Source organism: Pseudopodoces humilis, chromosome 7, assembly GCF_049639895.1.
Source record: "Pseudopodoces humilis isolate 2021_Gansu_Grassland_sample_001 chromosome 7, ASM4963989v1, whole genome shotgun sequence".
NCBI lineage: Eukaryota > Metazoa > Chordata > Aves > Passeriformes > Paridae > Pseudopodoces > Pseudopodoces humilis.
This window is the reverse complement of record NC_142206.1, coordinates 51,824,917-51,852,206: the sequence shown is the minus strand read 5'-3', so window position 1 is coordinate 51,852,206 and position 27,290 is coordinate 51,824,917. Positions and strand designations below refer to the sequence as shown.

At 39.6% G+C, this 27,290-nt stretch overlaps 1 protein-coding gene across 1 annotated transcript; it reads right to left on the bottom strand.

Moving 5' to 3' along the window:
* Positions 1 to 2,702: 2,702 nt before the first annotated feature.
* Positions 2,703 to 13,855, bottom strand: DLK1 (delta like non-canonical Notch ligand 1). Its single transcript, XM_005520128.3, has 5 exons — positions 13,709 to 13,855; positions 12,588 to 12,651; positions 12,025 to 12,155; positions 7,471 to 7,612; positions 2,703 to 3,783 (listed from the first exon to the last, which is right to left on the bottom strand). Exons 1-5 carry the CDS (start codon positions 13,776 to 13,778, stop codon positions 3,045 to 3,047), a joined length of 1,146 nt encoding a protein of 381 aa, XP_005520185.2. The 5' UTR covers positions 13,779 to 13,855; the 3' UTR covers positions 2,703 to 3,044.
* Between the last annotated feature and the right edge of the window lie 13,435 nt (positions 13,856 to 27,290).

Below are 27,290 nucleotides of genomic sequence, written 5' to 3'. Positions count from 1 at the left end.
AAAAGGCAGAGTTGCATTTTAGTCTCAGAGGCGTCATTGCTTGGTTAGGGAACATTCAGAAATCAAAATATGAGACATGACAACATAGGTTGGTACCTATGGCAATGGGTATCATAGTTCTCTGTCTATTGATAAAAAATACATACAATATTATGTAACATAAAATACATAAAATTTTAACATAGAATTTAACTGGTATTAATGTTCTCTCTTCTCTTTGCTCTTATATCAGTGTTTATGCACAATACTTATTTTAAACTTCTTGCTTTGGAGACCTGTTGCAGGTTATTGATCCATAATCCTTTTTATCACCCCTCTTGTCTGTCACTTGTGTGGTGATAAGGCTTTGGAGCTATTCAGTGCACTAACAGCACAAATATGAGAAACAAATACATTTAATTATTTCCTGGAACAGAGAAGCTAAAGACAGATACTATTTTCTCTAGACTTTTATGTTTAAGGTAACACTTTTTCCCTTTGGAGAAGGTAGCAGGATAATACATCCCCAACAATAGGAAGAATACTAAGAGATGAAATCTGTTCTTTTCCCCTGCTGTGCAAAAGACCTTTTCTTCAAAAATGCTCTTCTATTTACATATGAAGAAATGCACTGTGGTGGAGGAACTGCCCACTGCGTCACCATGGCCAAAAAAATAAAGTGATAGTTTATAAATATTAATTATAACTTCCTAAGTTTCGTATACTTAAAATACAAACCTTAGTTTGTATTTTAAAGCCTTGTTCTGTCCTGGAGCAGAGCAAGCTGTAAGGGATAAGGGAGCCTCTGCTCAAAGGTGGGGGGAAGGTGTACAGGCAGCTCAGGAGTTTAACCACTGACTCCTAGAAGATACCTAAAGTTGTAACTGGTTTTAAGCAAAGCTACAAGATACCCAATGGAGTTATACGTGTTTCTGGTTATCTCCAAATTGACCCTAACATATTTCTGTTAAAATGCACAATACTGAATTGTATGTTCAAAACATATTGGTTTAAAAGAAGTGTGTCAGCTCCTGAGACTCATGTTTCATGGCTTGAAATTCAACTCTGCTTACACAGTTTTACATTCATCTGGGTTTCTAAGTCTTCAAACTTTACTACAGCTGGCTGAAAAGTTGCTAGGTTTGATAAATGCATTTCCAACAAGAGCTTTGAGAAGGAGCATCTCCTTAATTTAAAATTTTCACCCTGTTATCTAGAATTCAACACTTTCCACAGTAGTATCTGAATACCATTTTTCCTCTTCGCACATTGAAGTGCTATGATATGTACAGACATTATGAACAATACGGCAAACTTGCTATATATTCATAGCAATTCAGAGATGGAAACAAAAAAATCCTACTATAATGAATGTGCTTTAAGGCTTCTTGTTTTTTTCTTTTGAGCAGCTGTTAATGGATTTGGGAATAGCATAGTTATGAAAGAGCTGAGAAGAAGCTGCTATTCATTCCTATCTAGGGTGGCTGGGGAAGTAAATTGTTACATAACTGCAGTTAAAGACACCTTTAGGCACTGCAGTTGGAAGAGATTGGTTTTGTTGTTTTGGTGGGGTTTTTCCTTTTGATTGTTTTTCTTACAGGGAGCAGTCAGTGTCAGGCTGGCCATTTAGGAAAAGAAGCTGAGAGACCCAGGAGGGCCATGGCCCAGGGTGGGACAGACCCATGGCCTCACCAACAGCACAGGCTGGCAGAAGCTGAACACGTCACTGGAGCTGGTGCTGGGGCCCATTGGCAGCTCCAGATGATGAAGCAGCTCCAGATGATGAAGCAGCTCCAGATGATGAAGCAGCTCCAGATGATGAAGCAGCTCCAGGGCCATCCACAGGCTCCTGGCAGCAGCAAAAGCACACAGGGCCAGAAACAGGGCTGGAGCACAGGTCCAAAGGGTCCTTTCAGCAGCTGGACTACCTACAGTAAGCAGTGCAAGGAGCAGCTGCAGGCAGAGGTGGAGCCCAGCATGGCTACAGCACAGCTTGGACCAGAACCAGCAGTACTGGGCTGACCCAAAATGGTCCTGTGGGCAGGAGGTGGGTGAGAGCCTCCTCAGGGAGGTTCAGACTTCTTAATGCCCTAAGGCCCCTGATAATTTTATGGCTTTCATGTCCCTTTGCCTGTTTGCCACTGCTGCTTTTGATTCTTGGAAACCTTGTGTTCTCCTTGAAATGTGACAGAAAAAGCAGAAATGAAGAATTAAAAGCAGCTGTCCTATTTCAGGTGACATGTGACATCTTTTCACCCCATGACACAGTCATGAAGGATACTTCTATCAGCAGAGATCTTTAGGGAGTATTTATAGAAAAGTCAGAATCTGATCCTTTAAATCTCTACTAGGTGCCTAAAAAGAAAGTCATTGAACACCTTTTTAACATTTAAAAATAGATAAATAGAACAATTTATAGATGCAGCACTTCAAGCAAGAGACCTTTAACCTGAAATTAATAACCCAAAGACCTCTAAGAGTCTACAGAATCTCTCTTATAAGCATGTAAAAATAGCAACACTGACTGAATAGGTGAGATATATCAGTGTGAATTGGCTCCTGCTGGTTGCAATCCCTAAAGCCTTTATCAGATATAGCAAACGAGTTCAGCGTGGACACTTGTTGCAGGCTTTGCTGTAGAATAAGGTTTAGAAATGAATAAATAAACCAGTATAGCCCTTAACTGCTGTTTATTAAAAAAAAAAAACCAAAAAAAAACCAGCATTACTGAGTAATTTGCAAGTACTGTACTTGCCAAATGAACTACACACAAGATGAAAAAGCTGCAATACAGTTGCAGTGATAAGTTATTTTTTATTTTACAAAAAATAGCTGCCTTGAAGAGAAATCAAAGTAACATTCCTTGCTTTATAATATTTATTTTTTTTTTACCTTTTATTTTGGGGAATGAAAAAACCTTTAGCAAGACAGATACATTACATTTCTTCATTATAACTCAGCACAATTTACAGCAAATATACCCACAAATACTGAGGCCAAACACAGGCAATAAATTTTACATATTGCTATGAAAAGTTGCAAGATGCTGCTTGGCTTTCAAGGGCCTAGATGGCAGTGTAGTTCTTAGTGTAATTAGTCAATTTGATCTTCTCTGGGAAGATAATATTAACTGAGAGGTTTTCCCCATTGTTAGACTTCAAAAAAAAGTTCTTTTTCTTGCGCAGGAGATGACTGTATTTGGCATTAGCAAGCCACATTTCACATTTTGAAAAAAAAACAATCCCAGTTGTACCCAAGACAACAAGACATGTAAGCAAGCCCAGCACAACAAAACATATCACCTGGCTTCTACTCAGTAAGGGATCTGAATTTTGAATCGTTTCTTTCACTGTTATTTTCAGGATTTCTTGTTGGTGCACTGATCTATGGTGAGCTTTGGAGGCTGGCTTGTAATTCTGCATGTGCTTTGTCTCCATATTCACTCCAGAGAGACTCGTGTTTTTGCTGGGATGTTTGCAGGTCACGCCAACAAATTCTGGTTTACAGATGCACTCAAAGCCTCCCTGGGGCTGCTCACTGCAAGTCCCTCCATTCTCACATGGGCCACTTGCACAGAACGTGACACGGCTGCTGCAGAGCTTTCCTGTATAGCCACGGGGGCAAGAACAGCTGAAACCCACACCAACATCTGTACATGTTCCTCCATTCTCACATGGGCTGGACTCACAGTCGTCTCTATCTATTTCACAGAAGTTGCCAGCAAAACCAGAAGGACACAGACAGGAAGCATGGGGTGCAAAACCATTGTCATCAATGCATGTTCCTCCATTCTGGCAGGGAGAACTAGGACAGATAACAAACACAGAGACAATATTGAAGTCCAAAGGAAGTAACTATTAGGAAACACTTTATATAATAAAAAGAGCTGGTTTTCTTTAGAATAGCCAATTCCAAATGCAATTCTACTAAAGTCAGTGGAGCTGAATAAAGAATGAGTTTGTTCAACAGCTTAGTCAATACAGATTATAATATCCCCTGCTCACCCTTCGGGCAGGATTACTACACCAATATATAAATTCAACCCGAAGAGCTGTGAAGAGATTTTAAATTATTTCAAACATTTAATCAAATTAACCTTCTCACTATTTTTATATGCTTGGAGCTATTTAGCTGAACAACTCCTCAGACAAGACAGAACAAAGACATGAGCAGCATGGCTGCTTCCTTTCTACCTGATTGTTCCTAAAATAATCTATATATTGTATTGGCAGAGCAAAAGAGTGCCACGGCAACTAGGTGTAAAGCTGATTGTTTTTATTCTGCCTGTCTGTGTTCCATAACACAAAAAATTTAGAAGCAAAGAGATACTGTCCTATAAACTGCTGTTCAGCCAAAATTTTTGATAGATACAATTATAATAAAAAATATCAGTGAGAGAATTTCAGCCTGGGCAAAGACAACTGTGAGAACAGGACCATTGGAAACCAAGTACTTCTGCAAATTTTATTAGTATTTCCCAACTAGTAGCTTGAAACTATGGTTTAGGTGACATAAATTAAGAGAGATCTTTCCTATCTTTACAATTCTACTGTGCCTTACTGAGGTTAATGCCAAAAAAGGTGGCCACCCATTGACTGGCACATATGTGTCAGCTTAGGGGATCTATGCAAAATGCACTTGATCCTTCAGCTGTCCCTGCTGCCTGAAAAGGGTCCCTGGGCCCCAGCTTTACAAATAAACCTCAAACCCCACTTTCATGGCAGTTCATCACATAACAACAAAGCCTTTAAAACTCCCTTTGTAAAAAATGAAAAATATTTGGTGAAGTTTAGGACAAGCCTCTTTGATAACAAAACTTTTCTGAATACTTATGTATCCCTGAAGACATATAGCAAGGTACTATTCAAAAGTTGGTAAGTCCAAGCTATTATTTAAGGCTTCCTCTTCCAGGTCAAAGTCCCAGGGATAATGAACTTCACAGCTTCAGATGCAGGCATTTCACATATGCAGCAGTCAGTAGCAACAGGATGTTATGGAATTTCATGGTGGGACACAGGGATTTAAAAGATCTTTTGATGTCTGACTGAGATGACTGTGAAAGAGATATAAGCTCCTGACTACAAATGGTCAGAACAAGGCTGGGCTAGTCACCATTGCTCTGGGACTACCTTTGGTAGAGAGTGCTCCAAGCGCCTCTGGCTTCACTGGGGGCTGAAACACCCAGCAGCCACCCATCAGGAGAGACTGAACATTGTGGCAGAAGAATCATCTGTTTTCTGCAGCTTCCACATTAACTGCTCTGTGTTCTAGTACTGTTCTTCACTACAGATGTTGGCTGGGTAAAAAAGCCCTAAAAGAACATATTGGAAGTCTGTGAGAGTATTAGGAAAGCAAAACTGGGCTTTGACATAGAAATTGTTAGTGATAACTTGAGGTAAGGAATTTCAATATATTAACCAGCCAAAATGTCTTTTTAAGCAAAATATGGAAATTGGAGTTATACAGTCCTTGAGTGGTTGTGGCCATCTTGGAGAATCCGGCACCCTCCTTTTGGGGTTTCATGAGGCCCATGGAAAATTGGACATGCTGGTTTGGACATGAAAATGTGTAGGAGTTTAAACCTTCATGGCTTGTTTGAATTTCAGTACTTTCTAGGGAAATGGGAAGAAATTTCTATAAAACATAAGGGAAAACTTTTTTCTGAAATTTTCAGAAATGCAAAATATTGAAATAAAAAACAGATAAGGGGAAAAATGCAGAATTTTGAAAATTTTATTTATTACTAACAGATGTTGTAATGCATTTAGAAAATGGTATGACCTGAGAGAATGTACCCCTGACATATAGAATGTAAGTTTCTTTCCCTTATCTCTTTCTCCCCAGTTCTCCTTATTGGCTGTGTGAATGTAATCCACCTTCTTTCCCCTGCCTTCAAAAAGATGCGTGTTATCAATATTCTTCCTCTTTCCCTCCTGCTCTCTTTCTCCACGGGATCCCAAGAACAAGAATAAAGCTGAACTTCCATCTCAGCAAGGGGAAGAGCCTCGTTTTTAGCCCTCTGGTCCATGCTATATAAGCTCTCTCCTGTTTCCCTGGCTGCAGCTGGGCAGACAGTGGCAACAGAGAAGCAGGAGATATAGAAATAATAGCAAACAGAGTTGCATTTGCCTAATTTAAATATGTTTAAATAAATAAAGCCCTAACATTAATTTCCTTGAATAAATTCTGCTACTTTGCATTTCTGGCATTTATCACAGCAAGGTGTAGTACATGAAGGGTTAGTTGTGGAAAGCATTCCATGCCACTGTGCTTTGCTTCCCAGTTAATCTGGTTTCTTTTAGAAAGCACCACTCACTGCACGGCTTCAAAGCAAAACCTCAAAACATCACACAGAGGTCACTAATGCAGATACATGTAAACAGACTAGAATAAACATTTGACTTGTGAATTGTACTGGTTCCATCTGTGAATATTAACTAAGAAGCCAGCAGTAATGCTCAGTAAGATCAACATTTTTAAAATTACCACTGAGGTAGAGAGGAATTGAAAGGAAGTGAGATGTCAACGTGAATGTGAATGAATTACAGCATCTGATCAGGTCTCTTTCCACAATGTGGGATGCACTCTCTGGTGGACTGTGAACTATTAGCATGGAGTGCTTATGCTGACAGCAGTTGTCTTTTTGAACTAAATGCAGATTTGCAGAGCCTGCTGCTATTTCTCCTGAAAAAGACAGCTTCCTAGAGAAAAAGAATCACTGTTTTAAGTATGCTGCTTTCTTGAGAGGAATTGTTCATGATTTCCAGGCTAGTTCATCAGCATTCAGTGTGCCAGCACAAAAAAAGTAGTTTCAGCAATTTAAAACCATAAGGCACTTAAGGAAGTACATGGAACTAATCTGTGTTATTTTGTTGATGCTGTATTTTTGGAACTCACCTGTTTTTGGGATAGCTAGTATATGTGTCCACACTGAATTACTGAAACATTTGGAAGGTTCACCTCCCTCAACCTACTGGCATTGCTGTTCTTGATGCCCCATTTCTTTTCAAGAAAAGAGAGCAATGGTCTCCCTGCTCTGATGGAAGTGAGATTGTCCCCTTCAGTTAACTATGGGCATATTATTATGTGTTAAGAAGAAAGGACAGACTGGTGGGCTCGGTGTTTTCATGCAGAGAGCTTGAATGCTAACTACTGTTCTTATTAGGCTGTGTATAAATTATCCCTCACTAGAGGTGAGAACACAGGATGGGAGTCACTTCAAGTTTGTTTATGAAAATTATGAGAAGGCATAAATTCACCACAATAAAATGTGCAAATTAGCACTTTTAGAACTCAAATTGTGCACAGAAAGCCACACTGATAATCTGTTAAGTCTTCACAATACTAATAGATCAGATTTGTAAAGTTTGGTAATAATATCAGCAACTATCAGAGCATTGTGTATTTTAACACAGAGATACTTCCCCTTAGCAAAGAATTCTGAATAATAGAAGTGTAGATTTTAAATGCATGTCAGAAATCAATATTTACCCATTAATAATGCAAGGTCCTTTCTTGAGATGGCAGTTTTTTCCTGTAAATCCCTGGGCACACAGACAAATATATCCTCCATCACCAGTCTCTATACACGTTGAATTATTGGTGCAGGGCTTTGCTGAACATGGGTGAATATCTGTTTAAAAAAACCAACAGAGCTTGATTAATCTAATGAGAAAGAATTAGTAAATGGTACACAATACTTCAAATAAAATGTAGCTTTAACAATACTTCATCCTGCATTTTATAAATTCTTATCTATTCCCCCCTTTGTTAAAATGGGGTTCGGATTGTTCAACTATTGCAAGCAATTTCAGCTTATTTCTCTTTTTCTAGCTCCTCCTTGCAAAATGTGTTTGAATTGCTCCATTCTATATATAAGTAGTATAAAAAATAAAATATTTGTATGGGGCAAAGAACTTCTACATAGTCTAGCCATACTTTCACAGTCTTGGCTTCTCCATGAGCAGAATTCTGATAAAACAATCAGGAAATGGGAATTCTCCCTGCCCATGTCATTATGTGCTTATGAACAAATGTTTCATAAAAACAGAGCTCAGCAATTTACCAAAAAAAAATCTGTTAAAATTTCATCTTTTGTCTGGGGTACATTCAACCCTTACATAACAGTACCAGAACAGAGCTGTATGACGTCTGGACCCAAAGTCATACATCTCATTTTCTTTCCAATTGCCCTGCTGAGCTACTTCCCACTCAAATGATTACTGAATTTTTCAAATAATTAAAACTAAGCAAACAAACAAGTGCATATTTTAGCAAGCTACTGCAGCAGCTGCAGAGAAGTGCTGACTGGAAGGTGTCTGATGCCTCACGCACATATACACACTTTCTAAGAAGATGAAAAGGGATTTAAGGGATTTATATTTTATAAAGGGATTATTTAAGGGATTTATATTTGTATTTTTTTATTTATATTTTACTTCCCACAGCGTAACATGAAATTTAATTGATACCATGAGGTACTGCAAAATTTTAACCACAAAAAAACAACAGCCTTAGCTTTGAAATACAATCTTCCCTGGCTAAAAGGTTTTATTTCCTAATGCATCAGCCTGTTCTTGCTGCAAGACAACAACTTAGCATGCACTTTGAGTGTAAACTCCAGTTTTCACAAGGACCAAAATAATCTTGAATGCTTTTTTGAGCAGTGTTGTTTGCCAGCTATTTTCACAGACTCTAAAGCATGTACTTTGTACTTGAAACTCTCTGAAATATATATATATGAATAGGTGTATATATATATATATATATATACATTACTGTCATAAATTTATGTTAGGTATTTAATTTAAAGCACATTTTTAAAGGGTGCTTTACCAGCTTCTCTTAAAACATAATACATAAATAGCCTCAATTAGCTTATTTTCTCTGTTTTCTTTTACCTCTCAAAAGGACAACCACCAAGTGTTAACTGAGATGAAAACTCAAAACCAGGATGTTACATTTATACATATATGATGAGTGGCCTCAATCACATTACCAATAATTAATAGTTTTATCAAACTAAGTTGTCATGCTGCAGTACATGAAGCAATCACTGAGTGTTTTTATGAGGAAGATATGCTCAGTAGTAGTTTGTCACAGGACAACTTTTAGCCCCTGTCTCACATATTCATAGCACAGTAGAGACACCACTTGTATTTTCTGATGAGTTTACCAACATGTGGCCTTGGCAAAGCAGTTCTGTGACAAGTAGGATAATTTACTTCCAGCTCACACTCTATGTTGGCTCTTCAGCCAAATTGAGGCCAGGATTGCAATAGGAGGTCATGGACTTGCTAACACGACTGTGTAGGCACAGCCAGGGGTAACAAGCTGACAGATGTGATTTGGCAAGGTGGATCAAACTCTCTGACTGGGCTGTCAATTTTCCTGGAAACAAATTGAGTAAATTGATTTTGCCTTTGTCATGGTCAGGGTTTGATGTGGTTCCTGTACTGTGCGGAGTGTGTCAGCTGCAGAGGGAAACTCAGTGCTGTGCATCCTGGTTCCAGGGGTACACACACTGGATTTCAAGACTGTTTCCCCAAGAGGAGAACACACCATGGAATCATGATTCATCTGTGGACAGGATCCACTGCAAATAGGTTAACCAGCAGTGTCAACACCAAGACCAAATCACAGATGTCTTCAACTGCCTTGTCTGTCCATGTGACAATAATAATCACAAATGCTACCACTGATTGTGCCCTACATGTTTACAGTGGATCAAGCCCAACCCATAACCTGCATGTCTCTAAATTACTAGGAAGGTCATTCTTGACATGAACTGAGAACCAGGCTGCCTGTGTTAAAAACAGCTACACAATCAGCTGCATTAGCAAACGAGTTGGTGATCTAAAACTACTCCAGAAAGGAACTTTCATGAGCAAAGCCAAGGAGATCATATACTAACTTTTCCACAAAACACCAGAGGTATCATCACCAGCTCAAACCATCTTTTTTTCCTCCCATGCTTAGCAAGTAAATAAACTACCAGGACTGTATCTCTGTTTTAGAAATATTTCAGTTGTTTGTAGTGGCCAATGCACTTCTGACTCTCCCACAGTCTTCCATTCTAGGTTTTTCCTTCCTGTTTCCTAACCTGATCAAGTTTCATTTAATGATACCTGTAAATTAACTGTAATTACCTGTAATGACTTTATACAGGCAGGAAACTGACACCAGCTTTTGGCAGAGGATGATGAGATCAGGGGCTGAGCAATAACCCATTTGAAGTTTCATTGCTTTATTGGGTCAGGATAACAATTTCTATCTAACTTTTCAATAGCAAGAAGAGGAGGAGCAGCCTTCTCTTGACCCCTTATGGCAAACAATGCATTTAGAGTATCCAAACCCACTGAGATAGTTTTTAAGATGATGAAGACTATCAACATAACATTTCTGCAGATGAAAAAATAGTTATCCTTTTGGCTGAAAATTCTCAGCAGCTCTTCATGGGGCTCTAAATTCAAATCAGCAAAGAGGACTCTGACATGACTCTGAGTGTTGAGAGAAATAATAGTTTCTCCACTTAAGCAAAGGACACCCTTTTCATTATTATACAGGACAATCTTAATGAGCATGTGTTAAATTAATGTTTTTCCATAAAGATGTGAGTTCAATTTTCAATGCATTCCTTTGCATCCTAAGTAGCAATTGCAAGAGGGAGACATTGCAAGACTCAGAACTGCAAAGATATATTAATACTAAGAAATTCAGCTATGCAATTAAAGCTTTTAGAAGTAGCTGTGAAGATGCTGCCTTTAAAAATGTGGAACTTTGTAGTCACTGATAAGCAACAGAACTGAGACTCCTAAGGTGGCAGAGGGGGGATTGTTCTGTGCAGCTTTAGAAATCTCTGATTGCAGATCAGAGAGGGAGTAATTTCTCTTCATTAACTGTAATGAGAATCGAGGTGTCTCAGGTACAAACACATACATGAGAAGTGTCCAGAACAACATCTGAGAGTTTAGAGTCATCACACATGTCACCACTGTCACAGCTCCTGCAAACATACCAGGACTGACTTTAAGAAGCCTCTCTGTGCTCATGAGTGCAGTCAATGAGTACAGGCTGCAAAACCTGACGAGTAAATGAGTACCTGAGAACCTTGCACTAAATTCCATGTCACTGTAAGGATGTCACCCACCTAAAAACTTCTGATTCCTTTAGCCATCTTGAAAGTCTTATGCAGTTCAAAGTGTCATCAATCACCACTTTGGCTATGCACTGGAGAGCTCAGGCATGCTCTATAAATTATAAGCCATACACCAACAAAAGCCTGAAAGGCATGAAGAGAAAATGAGGCCCTGTCTTCTCACAGCTGCAGCTACGTGGGCTCAACAGTGCATGCTCCTGGATGTGTATTCCATCCCGTCAGTTCTCTCTGACTGAACATTTGCCTGTGTCAGCCAAAATAAACCATCTCAACAAAGGCCAATTCTTCAGCTTGCTCATGCTAAGCTGGCTGATTCTGCCTGGGAAAGGGTGAGAGAGTGCACATGGAGCTGTGCTTACCCCTCAGACCTGAGGGGGAAGTGGCAGCCTGTTCAGGAAGACCTTTTCTCAGTTATAGTAATGTTACCTCACTGAATCATCACCGGGTTGAGTAAAGGAAAAAATAAGCACAATGTTTTCCTTTCAAGAAGTACGAAGGAAATAGTATATATATATATATATATATAAAATGTGCTACATAAATATTTAAAGTTATTTAATATATACAACTTGTATTTTGATTAGAAGGGTTTATATGACAAGAAGGGAGCAGTTGTTTGTTGGCCCTGATAATTAATGTTTAAAATAGAATGAATTTACACTTTCCTCACACATATGCCCAATTACAAAAGATACTGTATTGCTTCTGCCTAAATTATTATTTATTTTAGGTTTTAGGTTTATGTGCTGCTGCCCAGAATCTCCTCATTATCTGGAGCTAACATTCAATATTTAAAAATTAGTTCTCCAGAAGGACTTTGCATATCCCCAACACCAGATGGGGCTGCTTCCCCTCACTTGCTGAAGGAGAGAAAAGGATGTGCAAACCTATGTCACAGAGGCTGCCAACCCAACCCTCCTCACAGATGCACTGCCAGGGCTTGGCACAGCTGCCGTGCAAGCACCCAGGGAAAGGAACACACTGATTGCAAAGTGCACCCTGCCAGCCAGGTTGACACCTGAAAGAGATAAAAGACAAGACAGAAACATAGCTTATTTTTTAAGAAACTTAATTAAAAGAATGTGCCCCTTTTTGAGGCACAATAAATAAACTTTTGCATATCAAATTGTACTATTTGAACAAAAGCATACCACCAGTGCTTCTGGGATACTAGAAGCAGTTCATGTGAAGAAAATAATTTAATTCAGCAAGAAAAAACCCCAAACTAATCAATGTAAATGCTTTGTACTGGAAAAAAGTAAACTAAACAGGCATCTAAACATCCATGCTCTACGATTCCAGTTACTGTATCCTAATAGAGTGCTGTCTCATTACAGTTCCATATTTTCAGAGACCAAACCATTTGAGTTTCTATCATTCTTACCAAGACTACGAATTATTGAAGCTGAGCACTCCTGTGCTTATAACCCTGTCTGACAGATGTTTTTACCTGCATTCACTGGGAAATTCACAGAATCCATTCTCTGGATGGCAGCCAGCTTTACAGTTCACGCCTGGAAGAAGAGATTTATAACATCAAACCAGAAAAATCATCAAAAAAACCCCACATCATGTCCTATACACATTACTGATGTTTTGAAAGAACACAGACTGCAAAACGTTCCTTTTCTTTTTCTTCAAACACATTTTTGCATCACAAAATTTTAAATTAACCTAATCTGGAACATGTTAGAGAATGTTCCTACAGGGCAAGTGAAATGACATACAGAATTAATCACAAAAGAATACGAAGTTATTTTAGCAGATGCAAAGTGCATGTAATATCCCTATACACCATTTTAAAGGGGTAATGTCAGAGCAGATTCACGGATGTCGTTTCACCACATGCCACTCCAAATGCATTGTTTCAGAACTACTTGAAACACAAAAGTACTTTTAGTCAGAAAAAAAAATCAATTTAAAACTACTTACTTATTTACTTACAATAAAAGTGCTGAATTTATTTCAACCCTACATCGGATGAAAATAATAATTTTCATTAAATTGTGCATAAATAAAGTAAGTTAAGGAGGAGAGACCTCAGTCGCAGTTTTTGTTTTGTCTGTTTGTTTGTTTGTTTGTTTAAGCGTTTGCGCCAAGCACTGCCCCTCTGAAAGATCACGGCTGGCACTGACACCCTTCGCCAAAGGCAGCAGGAACAAACGCGCTCCGTCCGCCTCCAAGGAAAAGCTTCCCGACGGCACCAGCATCTCCGGCGGGAGCTGGGGCTGGGGATGCCTTTGCCTTCCAGGGACTCCGGGAGGGCTCCCGTCATCGCCGCTGCCCGGCGGCCTCGGCAAAACTCCCGAAACTTTCCCAAGCCGCCTCCCCTCCCGCGACGGATCCCGGCGGGCAGGGCATCCCGGCGGGCAGGGCATCCCGGCGGACAGGGCATCCCGGCGGACAGGGCATCCCGGCGGGCAGGGCATCCCGGCGGGCAGGGCATCCCGGCGGGCAGGGCATCCCGGCGGGCAGAGCATCCCGGCGGGCAGGGCATCCCGGCGGGCAGGGCATCCCGGCGGACAGGGCATCCCGGCGGGCAGGGAGTGCCGGTGCCCTGGCCGGCCTTACCTGGGGCTGCGGGGAGCACGAGGGGCAGCAGGCAGCAGCAGCCGAGGATGCCGGCGGCACACAGCCCCATGGCCGGGCCGGGGCCGCTCCGCTCCCCGCGGCTCGGCGGACGCGGGGCCGGGCAGGCGGCGGCCCCCGCTCGCAGCACCGCCGGGCTCCGGAGCACGGGGCGGGAGGAGGGAGGGACGGAGGGCGGGGAGGGCTGCCCGCCTCCACCCGCGGGTGCCGCCGCTCCGGGCTCCGCTGCTCTGGGCTCCGCTGCTCTCCGCGCACCTCCAGCACCTCCAGCAGCCCCAGCAGCACCAGCAGCTCCAGCAGCTCCAGCAGCTCCAGTAACCCCAGCACCTCCAGTAACCCCAGTAACCCCAGTAACCCCAGTAACCCCAGCAGCCCCAGCAGCCCCAGCAGCCCCAGCAGCCCCAGCAGCTCCACAGCTCGGCTCCCGCCGCGGGCGAGGGGAGGAATCCTGTAGGGGCGCGGGAGAAGGGAGGTCTGGGCGAGGGGAGTGTTAAGCACGCCTCTGGTTTCCTTGTAACTTAGTCTGGCTGTCCGCAAAGACCTAATTTGGGGCTTGTCTTCAGAAACCTGAAGAATTCTCAGTCGTTCCCATCAGAGCTCCAACACTTTCAGGAGAGACTCAGCGAAGGCAGGAAAACTATAATACTCTTCTGTTTCCGAGGCTTTAGAATTCAAAAAAGACCCCATCAAAACGGCCCAAAGTGTACCTTTAGCAGTCACAGAACAAATCAAGAAAAAGCATTACTTTTACCGTGAGGCAATTTAAATTCTGCATTTTATTTTGTGACTGTACATTTCTCTTTTATACCTCTTTACTCTCCCTTTGTGCTGTCCCTTAAGGAAATAGGCTGGCTATTTCTTATTCTTTGTGTTCCTTCTAGTTCATTGTTTTCTTTTAAAGAAATTCTGCCTGGTTTTTAGGATTCCTGAGGGAGCCGTTTTTTGCCTGCTGATGCAGTGCTTTCTACCACCAGACCATTTACTAATTTGCCTGCTTCTATGTGAAACAACTAGAGATCCTCATACTATGGTGATAAAACTACAATGGGCTGTTTCAAGATGACCTGCCTGAAAATGCACACTGGAAAGCACTCATGGTATCATGTAGGTTGTAAACGTTTTCTGCTAGCAATGCTGCTTTTTGGTTTTAACCAAGAATGGAGGAAGTGAAGGACAGAAAAAGGAAGAGTAGAAAATGAGGGTTGGGTTAAAAAAGAACACTCAGAGACTGAGGTGTAAGAGGCAGACAGTTCTTCAAGGCCCCTGAGAAGATTTGGTATCTGAGATAAACTATGCCTCTCTGACTCCATAGGCACAGATTGCATCCATGCCTTTTCTGCTTGTCGTGCTTTCCTTTCACTGAAACATTACTTACTGTTTTGAAAAGATTACTTTGACCCACAACTTTTGCTGTAGCTCACCAGACCAAGCCTTGCTGGGGTATTGTCATTGGCACCCTAGAGAATGTGGAGCGCTAATGATGACTGCTTAATCCTTTACTCTGCCCTTCTGTGAGCCCGTGCTTCTGTAGGGTAAATATTGGCAGCTCTTTGTTCACTTTGCTTTTATTCTCAGTTATTTGTTCACACTCAGGCTGTCATATGCCCATAGGCTTATTCTTCCCTTGGGTGGTAAGTTCTCTGGTAGCTGATGTAGAAGGCCTGCTACCTACCTTAGACCTCTCTTGCATTTTTGGACCAAGAGATAACCTGGGTAGTTAAAAGGGTTCCAAGCATTCTGTGATTTCTGTGCTATTCCATGTCCAACTAGTAAAGGAGGGCTTTAATCTGCCTGACTTCTATCCCAGAAATTCCTCCTTGGATTCTTCTTTCTTCAGACCTTAAGAGTAAAGAACCTGTAGAATTCATAGGTTTTATTCATACACCCATCAATGTCAAATTATCGTCTCGAATTTGCATTGTAAATAGAGGCTTTGACATATGATGACACATTTCTTCTGTTTTCTGAGATAACTATCGAATACCTGTTGTATTGTTCAAAACTGACATCTCACAAAAAATCATTAGGAAAATCTCGTTCTCACAATGATATGTACAATGTTATAACGGCCATTGCAAACTTCAATTTTTGTACTGTCCTTGCTTTTCAGGCTTTTTTTTATAGATATACAGTTAAGCAAAAAAATAACCTACTTTTTAGTACAAGTCTACTTCTTACTCTACTGTGTCTCAGGGATACCTCTTAGATTGCTGAAAATAGGAAAAATCTCAATTTTCCCATCTCTCCTACTTTATTTGACTGTTATCTAAACAAAACTTGCTAATTTTATTTCTAAGAAGTCATAATCCTTTTTTTTTCAGACTAGAGTTTTTCTGCTGGAACAGCATCTGCCCAGATACTAATCCAAAAATAATTTCATAGCAGGAACCCAGCATTCTGTAAATCCAGGCTAATTCTCTTCTCTCCCCTCCTTCCACCTGAGTAAACCAAGCTGAAAATCATTTTTACTTAGCTTGTTTACTGCCAAAAGCACTCTGATTCAAATCTCCATTGTCTTCACAATATTTCTTGAAAATTATAGTAACTGTGTTCTGTGTTTCAGATCTCAGTGATTTCTACTCAGGAAAACCTTAATATTTTTTACCTTTTTGGGTCTTTCCATTAGAAATTGGAAAGGAAAGAATCTCAGGTAATAGATGTGTAGGTATGGAGATCATCCAAGGTGTAAAGATTGTACTTATTTCATCACCTAAAAGTATGTGAGTGGTGAGTACAGATTGAGAAGCACTGGATTAGTGATCTCTTAACTGTGATTATTGGGAAACAGACAGTTTCATGGAAATCTTGGGAGATTTCTGTTGGAACTTCTTATGGGAATCAGAGGCATCAGATCATCCAAGAAATTGACAGCAACAACTGAATCCAGAAAAAAGATTTTAAGGATCCTTGTCCAGAAACTAATACAATATTTCTTTTGTTCCAAGAAAATGGCTCACAACTATCCTTCATTCTTAGACAGGAATAAGGAACATGTTCAAGGACTGAGATATTGGAAAAGGCAGGCTGAGATTGAGAATTTAACTTGGCAAGAATTTCCTCTTGTGCACTGAACATAGAAACAGAGTTCTTCATTCTTCTGGCCAGCAACATGCAAACAAATTTGCAAAGTCTGAAAACGCAGAAGCAGCAAGAAATCCTTGAAGTTATGTCCTGGCTTGGAGTTCTTGTACTCACAAGGTCCTGTTTGCCTACTTCTCTGTATCAGTGACATGGTATATGAAACAATTAATTGGTGATACAGCTCCTGAGGGTCCCTGAAAACTCTGATAGCTGGAATCTGAGGCCATCAGCAGTGTCACAAAGAAGCCATAAACCAAATGAGCCATAAACATGAGGGGGTGAAAGAATTTTGATTAATTTGGACCACCCTTATGCTTACTGCAAAGAGAAAGGGAAAAACATCAATTACAGGGTAGTGGCAGCCACCCGGCACTTTATGAGTTACTGTATCAGAAACTCTATCGGTGGGGGTGTTTATCTTTCATCCCTTGAAGCGATCTCATCAGCCATGAATATACACAGGCAAGTTTTAGGCTCTGTTACCTGGTTTTACAAGTTTGTACTCCATGACCAGTGCTATCCATTAGAAGAAAGCTCATCAGATGCAGCTGGAGTCCAAAGGAGCCATTTATCACTTTTTCTGTAAGGCTGTCCTATCCTTACGTGTACTGGGACCAGATGGGTTGAACCAGCTTACAAACTTGCTGGGTTTGAGCAGAACATCCTCTTTTTCCTTTCCCTCTAACTCTTGGCATGTCCCAGATGCAGGGTGGCGTTTGTCCCCCCATGCCAGCTTGACCTGTGCTGCCTTTGGCTCCTCAGTGAACTGACTCAGTGCACTGTGCTGGCAGGTGACTGACAAGAAAAACAAGAAATTATTTCTGCTGTCACCATACCCTTTTCAAAAACATGTTTCTGTGCTCTTAAAAGACAACAGGTGAATGCCTGCAGATGTCGTGGGGAGACAGGCACCTTGTCTGGTCCTGGCTGTATCAGGGTGCATAAACCAGAAGGTTTTTCTTCACAGAATAGATTTCACTGCACACAGAAGTTGCAGATATCACCAGTGAGCTAGAGACTGCCAAAAAATATATATTTTTAGCATGGTAAATTTTCCCCATTGGAATGGTAGCCAAAATGTGTAGAGCTAAAATATACAGCAATAATTTACAGGAGTTAAAGCCATTCACTTGCCTAGTACTGCAAAACCTCACAGCCTCCCTCTCTAACTATTGTCAAAGCAGTACCTCAGTGCTATCTATCACACAATTACTATAGCACAGAGAATTCTGCCAGCTGTTTTGGAAAATACATTATATGAAATGTTGGCTGCTCTGAAGACTGAGGCAAAACTTCCGTCACTAGAGCAGCTTTCTACTGTCTGTAGCAGACTTGATAAAGAAATAGATGTGATTTTCCCCTTTCTTTGTGTTAGGAATGTCAGAGATTTTGCCATCCCTGAGAACATAGTCTAGCCCAGCTTTGATATTTTAAGGAAATAGATCTAAATGTAGATATTTGAAATACTCAGTAAGATTCTACATTCAAAGTCTTTACTCTGTCAGATGCATCAACTTAGAAATTAAAATACAGGGTTGAGAAAATACTACATAAAAAGCAAAGCAAGACAACAGCAAAAAACTTTGTTTTTCTACTGGTTTTTCCATCCTACTATTCACAGCACAAAAGATGAGAAACTGGAGAAACATAGGCATAAAATAAATCTATTAAAAAACCCCCATGATTCTGTCACTAATGCAAACAAAAATTAAATGCTATCCTAAGCTTTTACAAAAAAGACTACACATGTATTTAAAGAAATCTAAGCAAATACATTTTTCGAAGATCTGCAAGGGTATCACTTTCATTTTATATAATAGTAGTGGGGTACCTGTTCTTGAAGTGTAGAATTGTACAGAGAGTTATAGAATATAGAAAAACATGTTAATGAAATGACAGTGTGAGAATCATGACTAGATTTTTTAGTATAAAAACAACAGAGAAATTATGAAAGATAGATCCATCATGATGTGTGAAACCAGGAAAGGGAAAAATGAAAAAACTTGTAGTAGACAGAAGTAATGGACAGTACTGTACTTGGAAGAAAGATTAATTTAACCTAGGTATATAGACATTTTCTTCTAACACTAAGGTTGATCAGACAGTATGACAATTTGTCACCAGAGTTGAGGTAAAATAATTAATTAATTGTCTTTAAGGAAAGACTAAGCACACTTATGAGGAGACTAATATAAAACCATCATTGCTTGAAGCAGGTCTTTGGGTTAGGTTATCTAAGATGCTCCTTTCAAAGCCATTGTTTATTGTCCTGTGATATCTTTTGGTCAGGCAAACATTCCCTTGCAAACTGATGTTAAAAAAAGACTAAATCCTAGGGATTTTTAAAAGGTATTTGACAGCCTGGCTGATGTCAATAGCAATTAGGAAGTTTTTATCATAACATGTCCAATACATCCAACATGCTATACCAGCTTGGAGATGCAGATAATGTTCAGTTTGTAAATCGTATCACCTTGTTATGTTTTATTTTCCTGCAGTGTGAAAGAATTGGTTCAGTGAATATGAGTGTAGATTCTTAATAGTCAGCCAGTAAACAGAAACAAAGTTTTTGGCTTTGTTAGTAGTATTGCATCTTACAACATCTTTTTAAGTACTTGCATGAAGCAAGAAAAATAATTTTACTTCCTACATAAAGCATAACTAGATCTGAGACTACATTTCTGTACAGGGGCTGGGTGTGTGTACAAAGGGGAGAAAGCCAGAGAGGGAAAAACAATCTCTCTATTAAGGCACAATGTTCTTATGGTTTTATGAATTGAAAGAATAAATTATTCTGTCTTCTGGCTGGAAGGGATATTTATAAAGAAAAATGGACAATTCACTGTGAGACAGACATATATTAAAATGAATAGCTTAGTTTTATCTTTATGGAATTTGAAATGATAGAGAGCCATCAAGAATGAAATTTTTTGAGAGATGGGGGAATTCAACATTGATCCACTGTTCAGGTCTTTTGGAAAATTTTCCACATATGAATAACCCAGAAAGAGGAAACATTGCCATATATATCTGAGTGTGTGTAAAATCTATTTAAATTTAGTCAATAAAAGGGTTCTCTCTCTCTATGATAGCTATATATGAAAACTGAACAGAAAAACAAAGAGATTTATGGGAAGTAAGTATAGAACAGAAAAATAAATGCATGAAGAAATATCCTATAAAATTGTCATTTATCAAAAGAGAGTGGAAGTACTCTGACTATTTACACCTTTTACACTCTGAAAACTCCAGTGTTCTGGTACTAACAGTTTCAACCTGAACTCTAATACTTAGAGGAGCCTACTGTTTTTAAAGCTTTGAACTGGCCCTGATGGAGGCTTTAGGTGGCAAAAAATAAATTAAAACTAATCCACATGCCTTTCTAGACTCATTACTGCTGTCAGACCTCTAGTTGCTATTCAGTCTTTGATTTTGTCTTGATCTCAGCTGGATTTTTTGCAAACTACAGAAGCAAGCTGTTATTTTCAGTCTTAGTGCTTTCTCTGATTTTGAGCCATTTTAAGGGAAAGATGCTGCATTTACTTCCATTATACACAAGCTGTAACAGATCCATTGCTGTTATTTATACACCCTCACATATGGGTATGTTCTGCTGATTCCATCACATGCCAAAAATGTTTCCGGTGTTTTTGATTCGTTTTCCTTCTGACAAAGAGACCAGATCATTCCTCTACTCTGTGTTCTTTGGTTGGTTGTTTTTGTTCAGCTTTCTCCAAAATATATGTTTATTTTCTCAAATTTCTGTTTTGTTTTTTTTTTTTTAAATATACATCCACCAATTCTAGAAATCAGGTGAGCTTAACTCTGTCATAGTCCCAATTCATGTTAATTTGTTTTTTTTTGTTCTCCCCTCTTATATTATAAACATCTCTATGCTGTACAATTCTTGCCTTTTCCATACTGTTTCTAATTAGCTTTTCTTCTGCTACTTTTTTTTAATGTGGCATCTTATCGTTCTGGTTTTCATTGCTCTCTCTAATGATATCATTAAGCTATAAAACGGAACTTAAACTATGTTCTATTTGCATTATTATGGTTGCCTTGCATTTTGTCTAGGTCTATTTAGTCTTTAATTTCTTACAGGATATTGTATAACCATTGCTTGAAAATGATAAATTTTGATGAAATTTCTATTTTTCTCTATCAATGCATTTTTTTTTCTCCTGGGTAAAGGACACATGAAGAAACTGCCTCAAGAGTATCATTCCACTTGTAAATGTGAGGATAAGATTTTATAACAATTGGTGCCATAAAAATAATTATTTGAGAATTAAAAAGGACTCAAACCAGAAGGAATATCTGAGGGGAATAATAAAGCAGAATATGCCAGAAGCAGTCCTTTTTTTCTGTAGCCAGAAGCTCTTTCCCTCAGTCTAGCATAAAGGCCAAGAAAAATAGAGATTGGCAATTTGTCAACCCTTTATACACAAGTAATATTAAGAAAGTAATTTTCACAAAGATAGACAATGCTTCCTTTGGTTTGGTTCATGTCTCAGCTCTGCACTTCCCAGGAAATTTTTTTTGTTTCTAGCTTTATCTTGATAAAATTTTTAAGTGAAGGACAAATATTTGTTAATGGTGCCACAATAACATGTTTTAAATTGTTAGTGGTGGTAAACACTTGCAGTCAGGAAGTCTGAAAATTTTTGCATAACCAAAAGCATGACTTATTGCTCTGTAATTCCAGTGTCAGATCTAAGATAATAAGATGCAATTTTCAGTGAAAGGTTTTCAATGCAACAAATTAATTACTTTGGTAAGTTTATCCAGTACTTAGTACATATTAATGTAGAATGCTCAGTGATAGGAATTATTTTACAAAGCATGATTTGAGAAATGAATTGAGAATGTGATTGTTGTTGTTGTACCTGAAACACCTCCATTCCTTACTGTAGAAGTTTAAGTGAGGTGGCCCAAGAAAGGCTGAATTAACTGTGCTTTGTTTTTTCCCAAATCAGATTTGACTAATAGGATTTTTTGCAAATCATGTAAAGGTAAATAACTTGATAAGCAAGAATGAGTTTGCTGAGATCCTGCTTTTACACTGGTTTGTTGTTGGTCCCATTTCACAGAGAGAAAAGCTGAGGCACAGGAAATAAAGTAACTAGCTCAAACTCAGATTGTGGCTAAGCCAGCTATGCATTAGGTCTTCTGCATCCCTCTTTCTTCCTGTTATTTTTTATATTTAATAATAATAACCTTAATAATAAGGTTCACCTTTGGAGTGAGCCACGGACTGGGAAAGAGAAATAAAGAAATTAGGCATAAAAATAAAAGGAGCTATTTGGTACAGGTCATGTAAAAAATTGAGACTAAATGCAGAATTCCCTTGCATTCTGATTTCCAATGATGGCTATTGGCAAGGGAAATACTTGTTCTTTGTGCCAGAACTGGGCACACTTTCAGCTTCCTGAACTAATATGAACTATGGACCTTCTGTGCTCATGTTCTTGGAACAGTGATATTTTTATGTTTGTCTTCTATAATCTTTATTGCTGCTAGCATGAACTATTTGAATCAAGCTGAAATGTGTCATAAATCTTTTGAATCCTGTTCTTTTGCATAATGCAATAACATTGAATCAGTTTTCTGATTTAGTAATTTCACCATTACCACCATGTAGATTTTCTCTAGTCTCCCTGTTACACCTTATGGAATTAAATTTGTAGATGGTGGTAAAACAGTGGCCACAACAGGGCTTTGGGAACTGGAAACAGAAAAAAAGAATCTGTAATATGTTACATGATTGCAGGCTTGAATTTTGCTTACTATAGGTAAAAGCCACCAGTTACAAGGAAGAGAATAAATAGCTCTCCCTTTAATTGCAGCTTTGGAAACAGTGTAAAGCAGGTCTGATATGAAAGACACAACAGTGCTTTCAATTATGTTTTCATAAATGCAAAAAACTACTGAATTTTTTCTGATATGAGCAATGCATTTTATTACTTTTTCATCTGCTTGTGTCTTTCTTATGTGTTTGTGTCTTGTTTTTATAGCTGTGTCTTACTTTGAGTGTATAAATTTCTTTGTTCAAAGTCGTACTTCACATTTCTAAAATACCAGTCCCTGTGATGGGCTCCTAAGAATTCTGACAAAACTAAGATGATGTAACTTTTGTGTTACATTAGAGATCTTTCTACTGCCATCAGGACTGTAATCTGACTGCATAGGGGACTAAATAAGAAGATAGAGAGGTACTTTTTACTCAGAAAAAATGTGAAAGAACACAATAATAAAAGCAGGACAACAAACTAGGACACAACCACAACAAAATGACATGACCACAATGATCCAGGAAGGAGTTCACTATGACTCTGAGGGATGGCGCTTTATTATTGCTTCAGCATTTGTTTGTTTGTGTCTGTTGGGGAAAGTAAGAATATGTACAAAACTTGAGTGATGTTATTATATTGCTTTTGAGGCTGAAAAGTCAAGCCCTCAACAGATGGGAAATGGTGCAAGAATTAAGACCCACATGCAAACTTAATTTGACTTTTTGTGATTATGCTTTCTAATTCCATCTGCAATCTCATCATTACTTACTGTGTTTTTTCACGGCACATCTGCCTGATTGAGTGCTCACTTTTTAAATAGCTTTTCAGTATTTTGTTTACTCATGTGCCTCCTGTGCCTTACCTCTTGCACTTTTCAAAACATGTTCTGAAGAGCTGAACTTTTTGTGAGACTTCTCATGCTGTTTTTATTAGCATCCAGCAGCTACAAAAATAGAAATGAACATATTTTCAGAGCATCTCAGTAACATAAGGCAGTACTAGTACATCCAATTTATATCTGGAGGACAGAGAAACAAAAGAAGTTTAAAAAAAGCCCAGTTCCGTCTTGTTCTTTGTTGCCAATGGAAGACTTTTTCAGTGCATTTAGCACATTGGGCATTCAAATCACAGCTCTCAAAGACATGAAAGGCAGTGGTGAAAGCACACCACCTTATCAATTCAGGTTCAAGTGAGAGACCCAGATAATGAGTAGATGTAATTGCCACACATGAATAGTTTGGCTCTAGCAACTTGCCTGGCATTGTTGGCAATATCATGGAGAGAGGCACAGTAGAACAGAATTCTGCAGAGGTTTTAAAGCAGAGGTCTTTCTCCTCCTGCTCCCCTCTGTACAGAGCTTCTGACCTGTGGGCCTGTGGCCTGGGCAGCTTTCACAGCCCAGCCATGGCTCGTTTTCACAACATACTGTTCCATTACACTGGGCCCTGTTGCAATTAAAGTGCATGACATTTATGTAAATTTATTTCCACCATAAACCATATAAGTGGGTCGAAAAAAGACTGCAGAGAGAAGTGCAAGGTAAGACTGCAGAAATAAGTGCAATAACTGCACTGCCAATGTTTAGTGAGATTCATGATGCTTTAAAAGTAGCTTGCAGCTATTATTCTGACTTTTGCCATTTTTTGATGGCTTGTTTGTTTTTGAATCAGAAACAGGAGCAGAATATCCCATAGTGTGATATCTGCCTGGTATCTTCATGATTTGCCTGCATGTTGGCAACAATTACAGCTACTTCACAGCACTCTGCAGCTTGAAGCTGGTGAGGTAACTCCCAGTCATGGCAGATAGTCATTCTTGATGAAGCAATGAGAGTCTTTGCTGAGGAGTTTTACACATATTTGCTGAGAGCATGTGAATGGTGAGACGTCAATTTTTAATTCCATCCCAGGCATAGTTCTTCCTGTTTCTCCGTAAGATCAATCCTTTCTGCTCCATGCATTTCTTCATTAGAGTATTTTGTGACTCAGTCTCTGTTATGCTTTCCTGGGTTTCTCACATCAGTGTTCCTTTAGAAACATTCCCACTTTCTCCTTCCCTAGAACTTCATGCCGTTCCTCCCCTTCAGCCCTCATGCTCCACCACTGTTCTCTGGGCAGCTGAGCCTCTTCATTTGATTCTCCTCTCATTCCCCTTGGCTGTCTGAACATGGCCTTCCTGTGAGAAGGCCAAGTGCTTCTTCATCAGCAAATCTGCACCATTTCACTACAGGGTCCCTTCCCACAATCTGCTTGCCCAGTCCCAGCTCACCAGTATCTGGGACCACCATGAAATCCAGAACATCCATCTTGTCTCTTCTCATTTCTTCGCACTCTGAAAACATCTACTCATTGGCTTTGAGCCATCTTTTTCTTCTGCAGAAAAGATGAGAAGGGACTCATTATTAAGGTATGTGGGGATAGGGGTAATGTCTTGAAATAAAAGAGGATAGACTCAGATTAAATATAAGGAAAAATTTTTTACTGTGAGGGTAATAAGGCATGGCACAGGTTGCCCAGAGAAGTGGATGCTGCATCCCTAGGAGTGCTCAAGGTCAGTTGGATGGGGTTTTGAGCAACTTAAGTCTAGTGGAAGTTGTCCCTGCCCATGGCAGAGGTGTCGGATTTGGAGATCCTTAAGGTCTCTCACAACCCTTTACCGCTTTATGATTCAGTGATCCTGCTCATCATCCTAAACTCATCTTCTTATCTACTGGTCTTGGGTTTCCTCTTGATCCAGCTCCCATCTCTACAGTCTCTCTTTTCAGACTATTTCAGTCTCATCCTCTCCTTGGGAGCCCTTCAGTCTCTGACCTGCAGCATGCACAGAATAAACAATACCTGTTGAGGTCTTACCTTGCAAATATTAAGAATTTTTGTTGAGATGTGCAAATGAAAATTTTTTTCAGGGGTTATATTTTATTTGGAAAAGAACAGATATTCATAAGTAAAAAGAAATCATGCTCTGAAGAAAACTGCAGCATGTCCTGATAAACTGCATATCTCTGTACTATGGGGATAGGACAATGTGTGGGAAATTTGTTTAAATTTTTTAATAATTACCATAATTTTGGCCCGTGTCCATATCAACCCTATCCCGAATCTTGGAAACATTTAATGAATTTTGGCTGACTGCTATTATGTAAACTTCAAGAAAAGAATTTCTTCATCCAGATGTCTGGCACACACAATTCCAGCTGGAATAGCTGTAAACTTGATTAAGTTCTCGTCTGTCTGAAAGAGAAGCCCTATGAGAGGATGTAAGTTGCAGTGTGAAATACAGGTGATTCAGAAACAGTCCTATCAGCAGCTATGGAGAGTGGCAGGGTGGGTATGAGCCTGTAGCACTATAGGAGTAGAAGATGAAGCTTTGACAAAGAGTTGTTACAGGACACAGAAAAGAATGAGAATGAGAACTGTGAGGAAGTAGCACAAGATTAGAACAGTGAGGAAAGCACAGGACAGACGTAGCTTGAAGAAAACAGTGTTAAACAGACACACCATTTCACAATCCTCACAGAACTCCCTCATCCACTTGTCCCACTGAATCAGCACATTGCCCAGGTATTTCATCATGAGACTTGGCTTGGCCATCCCCACTTTATTGCCATTGTTTTAGTAGTGTGTTTCTTGCTATTATCCTGTAATATATAGAAGAGGAGAGATTGTTACATTTCCTGGGACTTGGTTTGCTCCTGAACCCTTGCCTACCCGCTGAGGCCATGGACAGGTGAATGTCCCTGAGCAGGCACACAGGCCCAGTGCTTCCCCAGGAGGTGCTGTGCCCAAGAGCAGACTGGAAGGAAAGTTGGCTCAGCCTCACAGAGGCTCAGAGACACATTCCTGCTCGTGCTGTGATTTCTCTCGCACACCGTGGAACAATGGGAGCGAACAGGAGTGGGATGACCCATTTGTTTGGTTGCCATGACAATGTGTTACCCAGTACAGAATGCTGCTCTGAGCAGCCTTGCTGCTTGGCTGCTGTGGGATGATGATACTCTAAAAAAATAATGTAAGGGAGTCAGGTATTGTCATTTCACTGCGCTGCACTGGCCTCTGCAAGATGAAATGTGCAGCTCATCTGAAGTGACAGAGGTCTGCTCTCAAAATTTAACATTTGTTTGAAAAGAAGGTTATGGAATTTTTCTGAAGAGGGATTGGATGAACGAGATGGGAATTATTTTATTTTTTTTTTTTAATTCTAAGGGGGGGCTAATTTAATTTGTAATGCTGCAAATAAAATACCTAAGGAAACCAACAGTGTGTTATAGCTGTAGGGACAGAACTGTATTCATGTTGCAGCAGAAAGAAGAACACTTTCTCTGGAGTGGAAGCTGCTGAGATCTATAAGTGGATGTGCATTGGAAACATGTATAGATCTTCCTGAGATCTGATTTAGAATGGTGGATAAAGACTTTTCTGTATTTGACACAGATTAAACAGGCAGCTCTTGCTCTCCCTACCATGAGCAACTACCTCAGCTGGTGTAGAAAGGAAAAATACTTCACCACCAGATTATTATCACCCAGAGACAACTTCCTTTAAAGAAATACTCATTTCTCAAATGCAAATAACACAAGATATATGCCTTTAAGGGTTTTACTGAGTCTTTGAGGCATTTCCATATCTACTTAATGTTGCAGCTTGATTCAGGACAAATATGACTTCTATCTTTAATTTTGTACTTTGTTA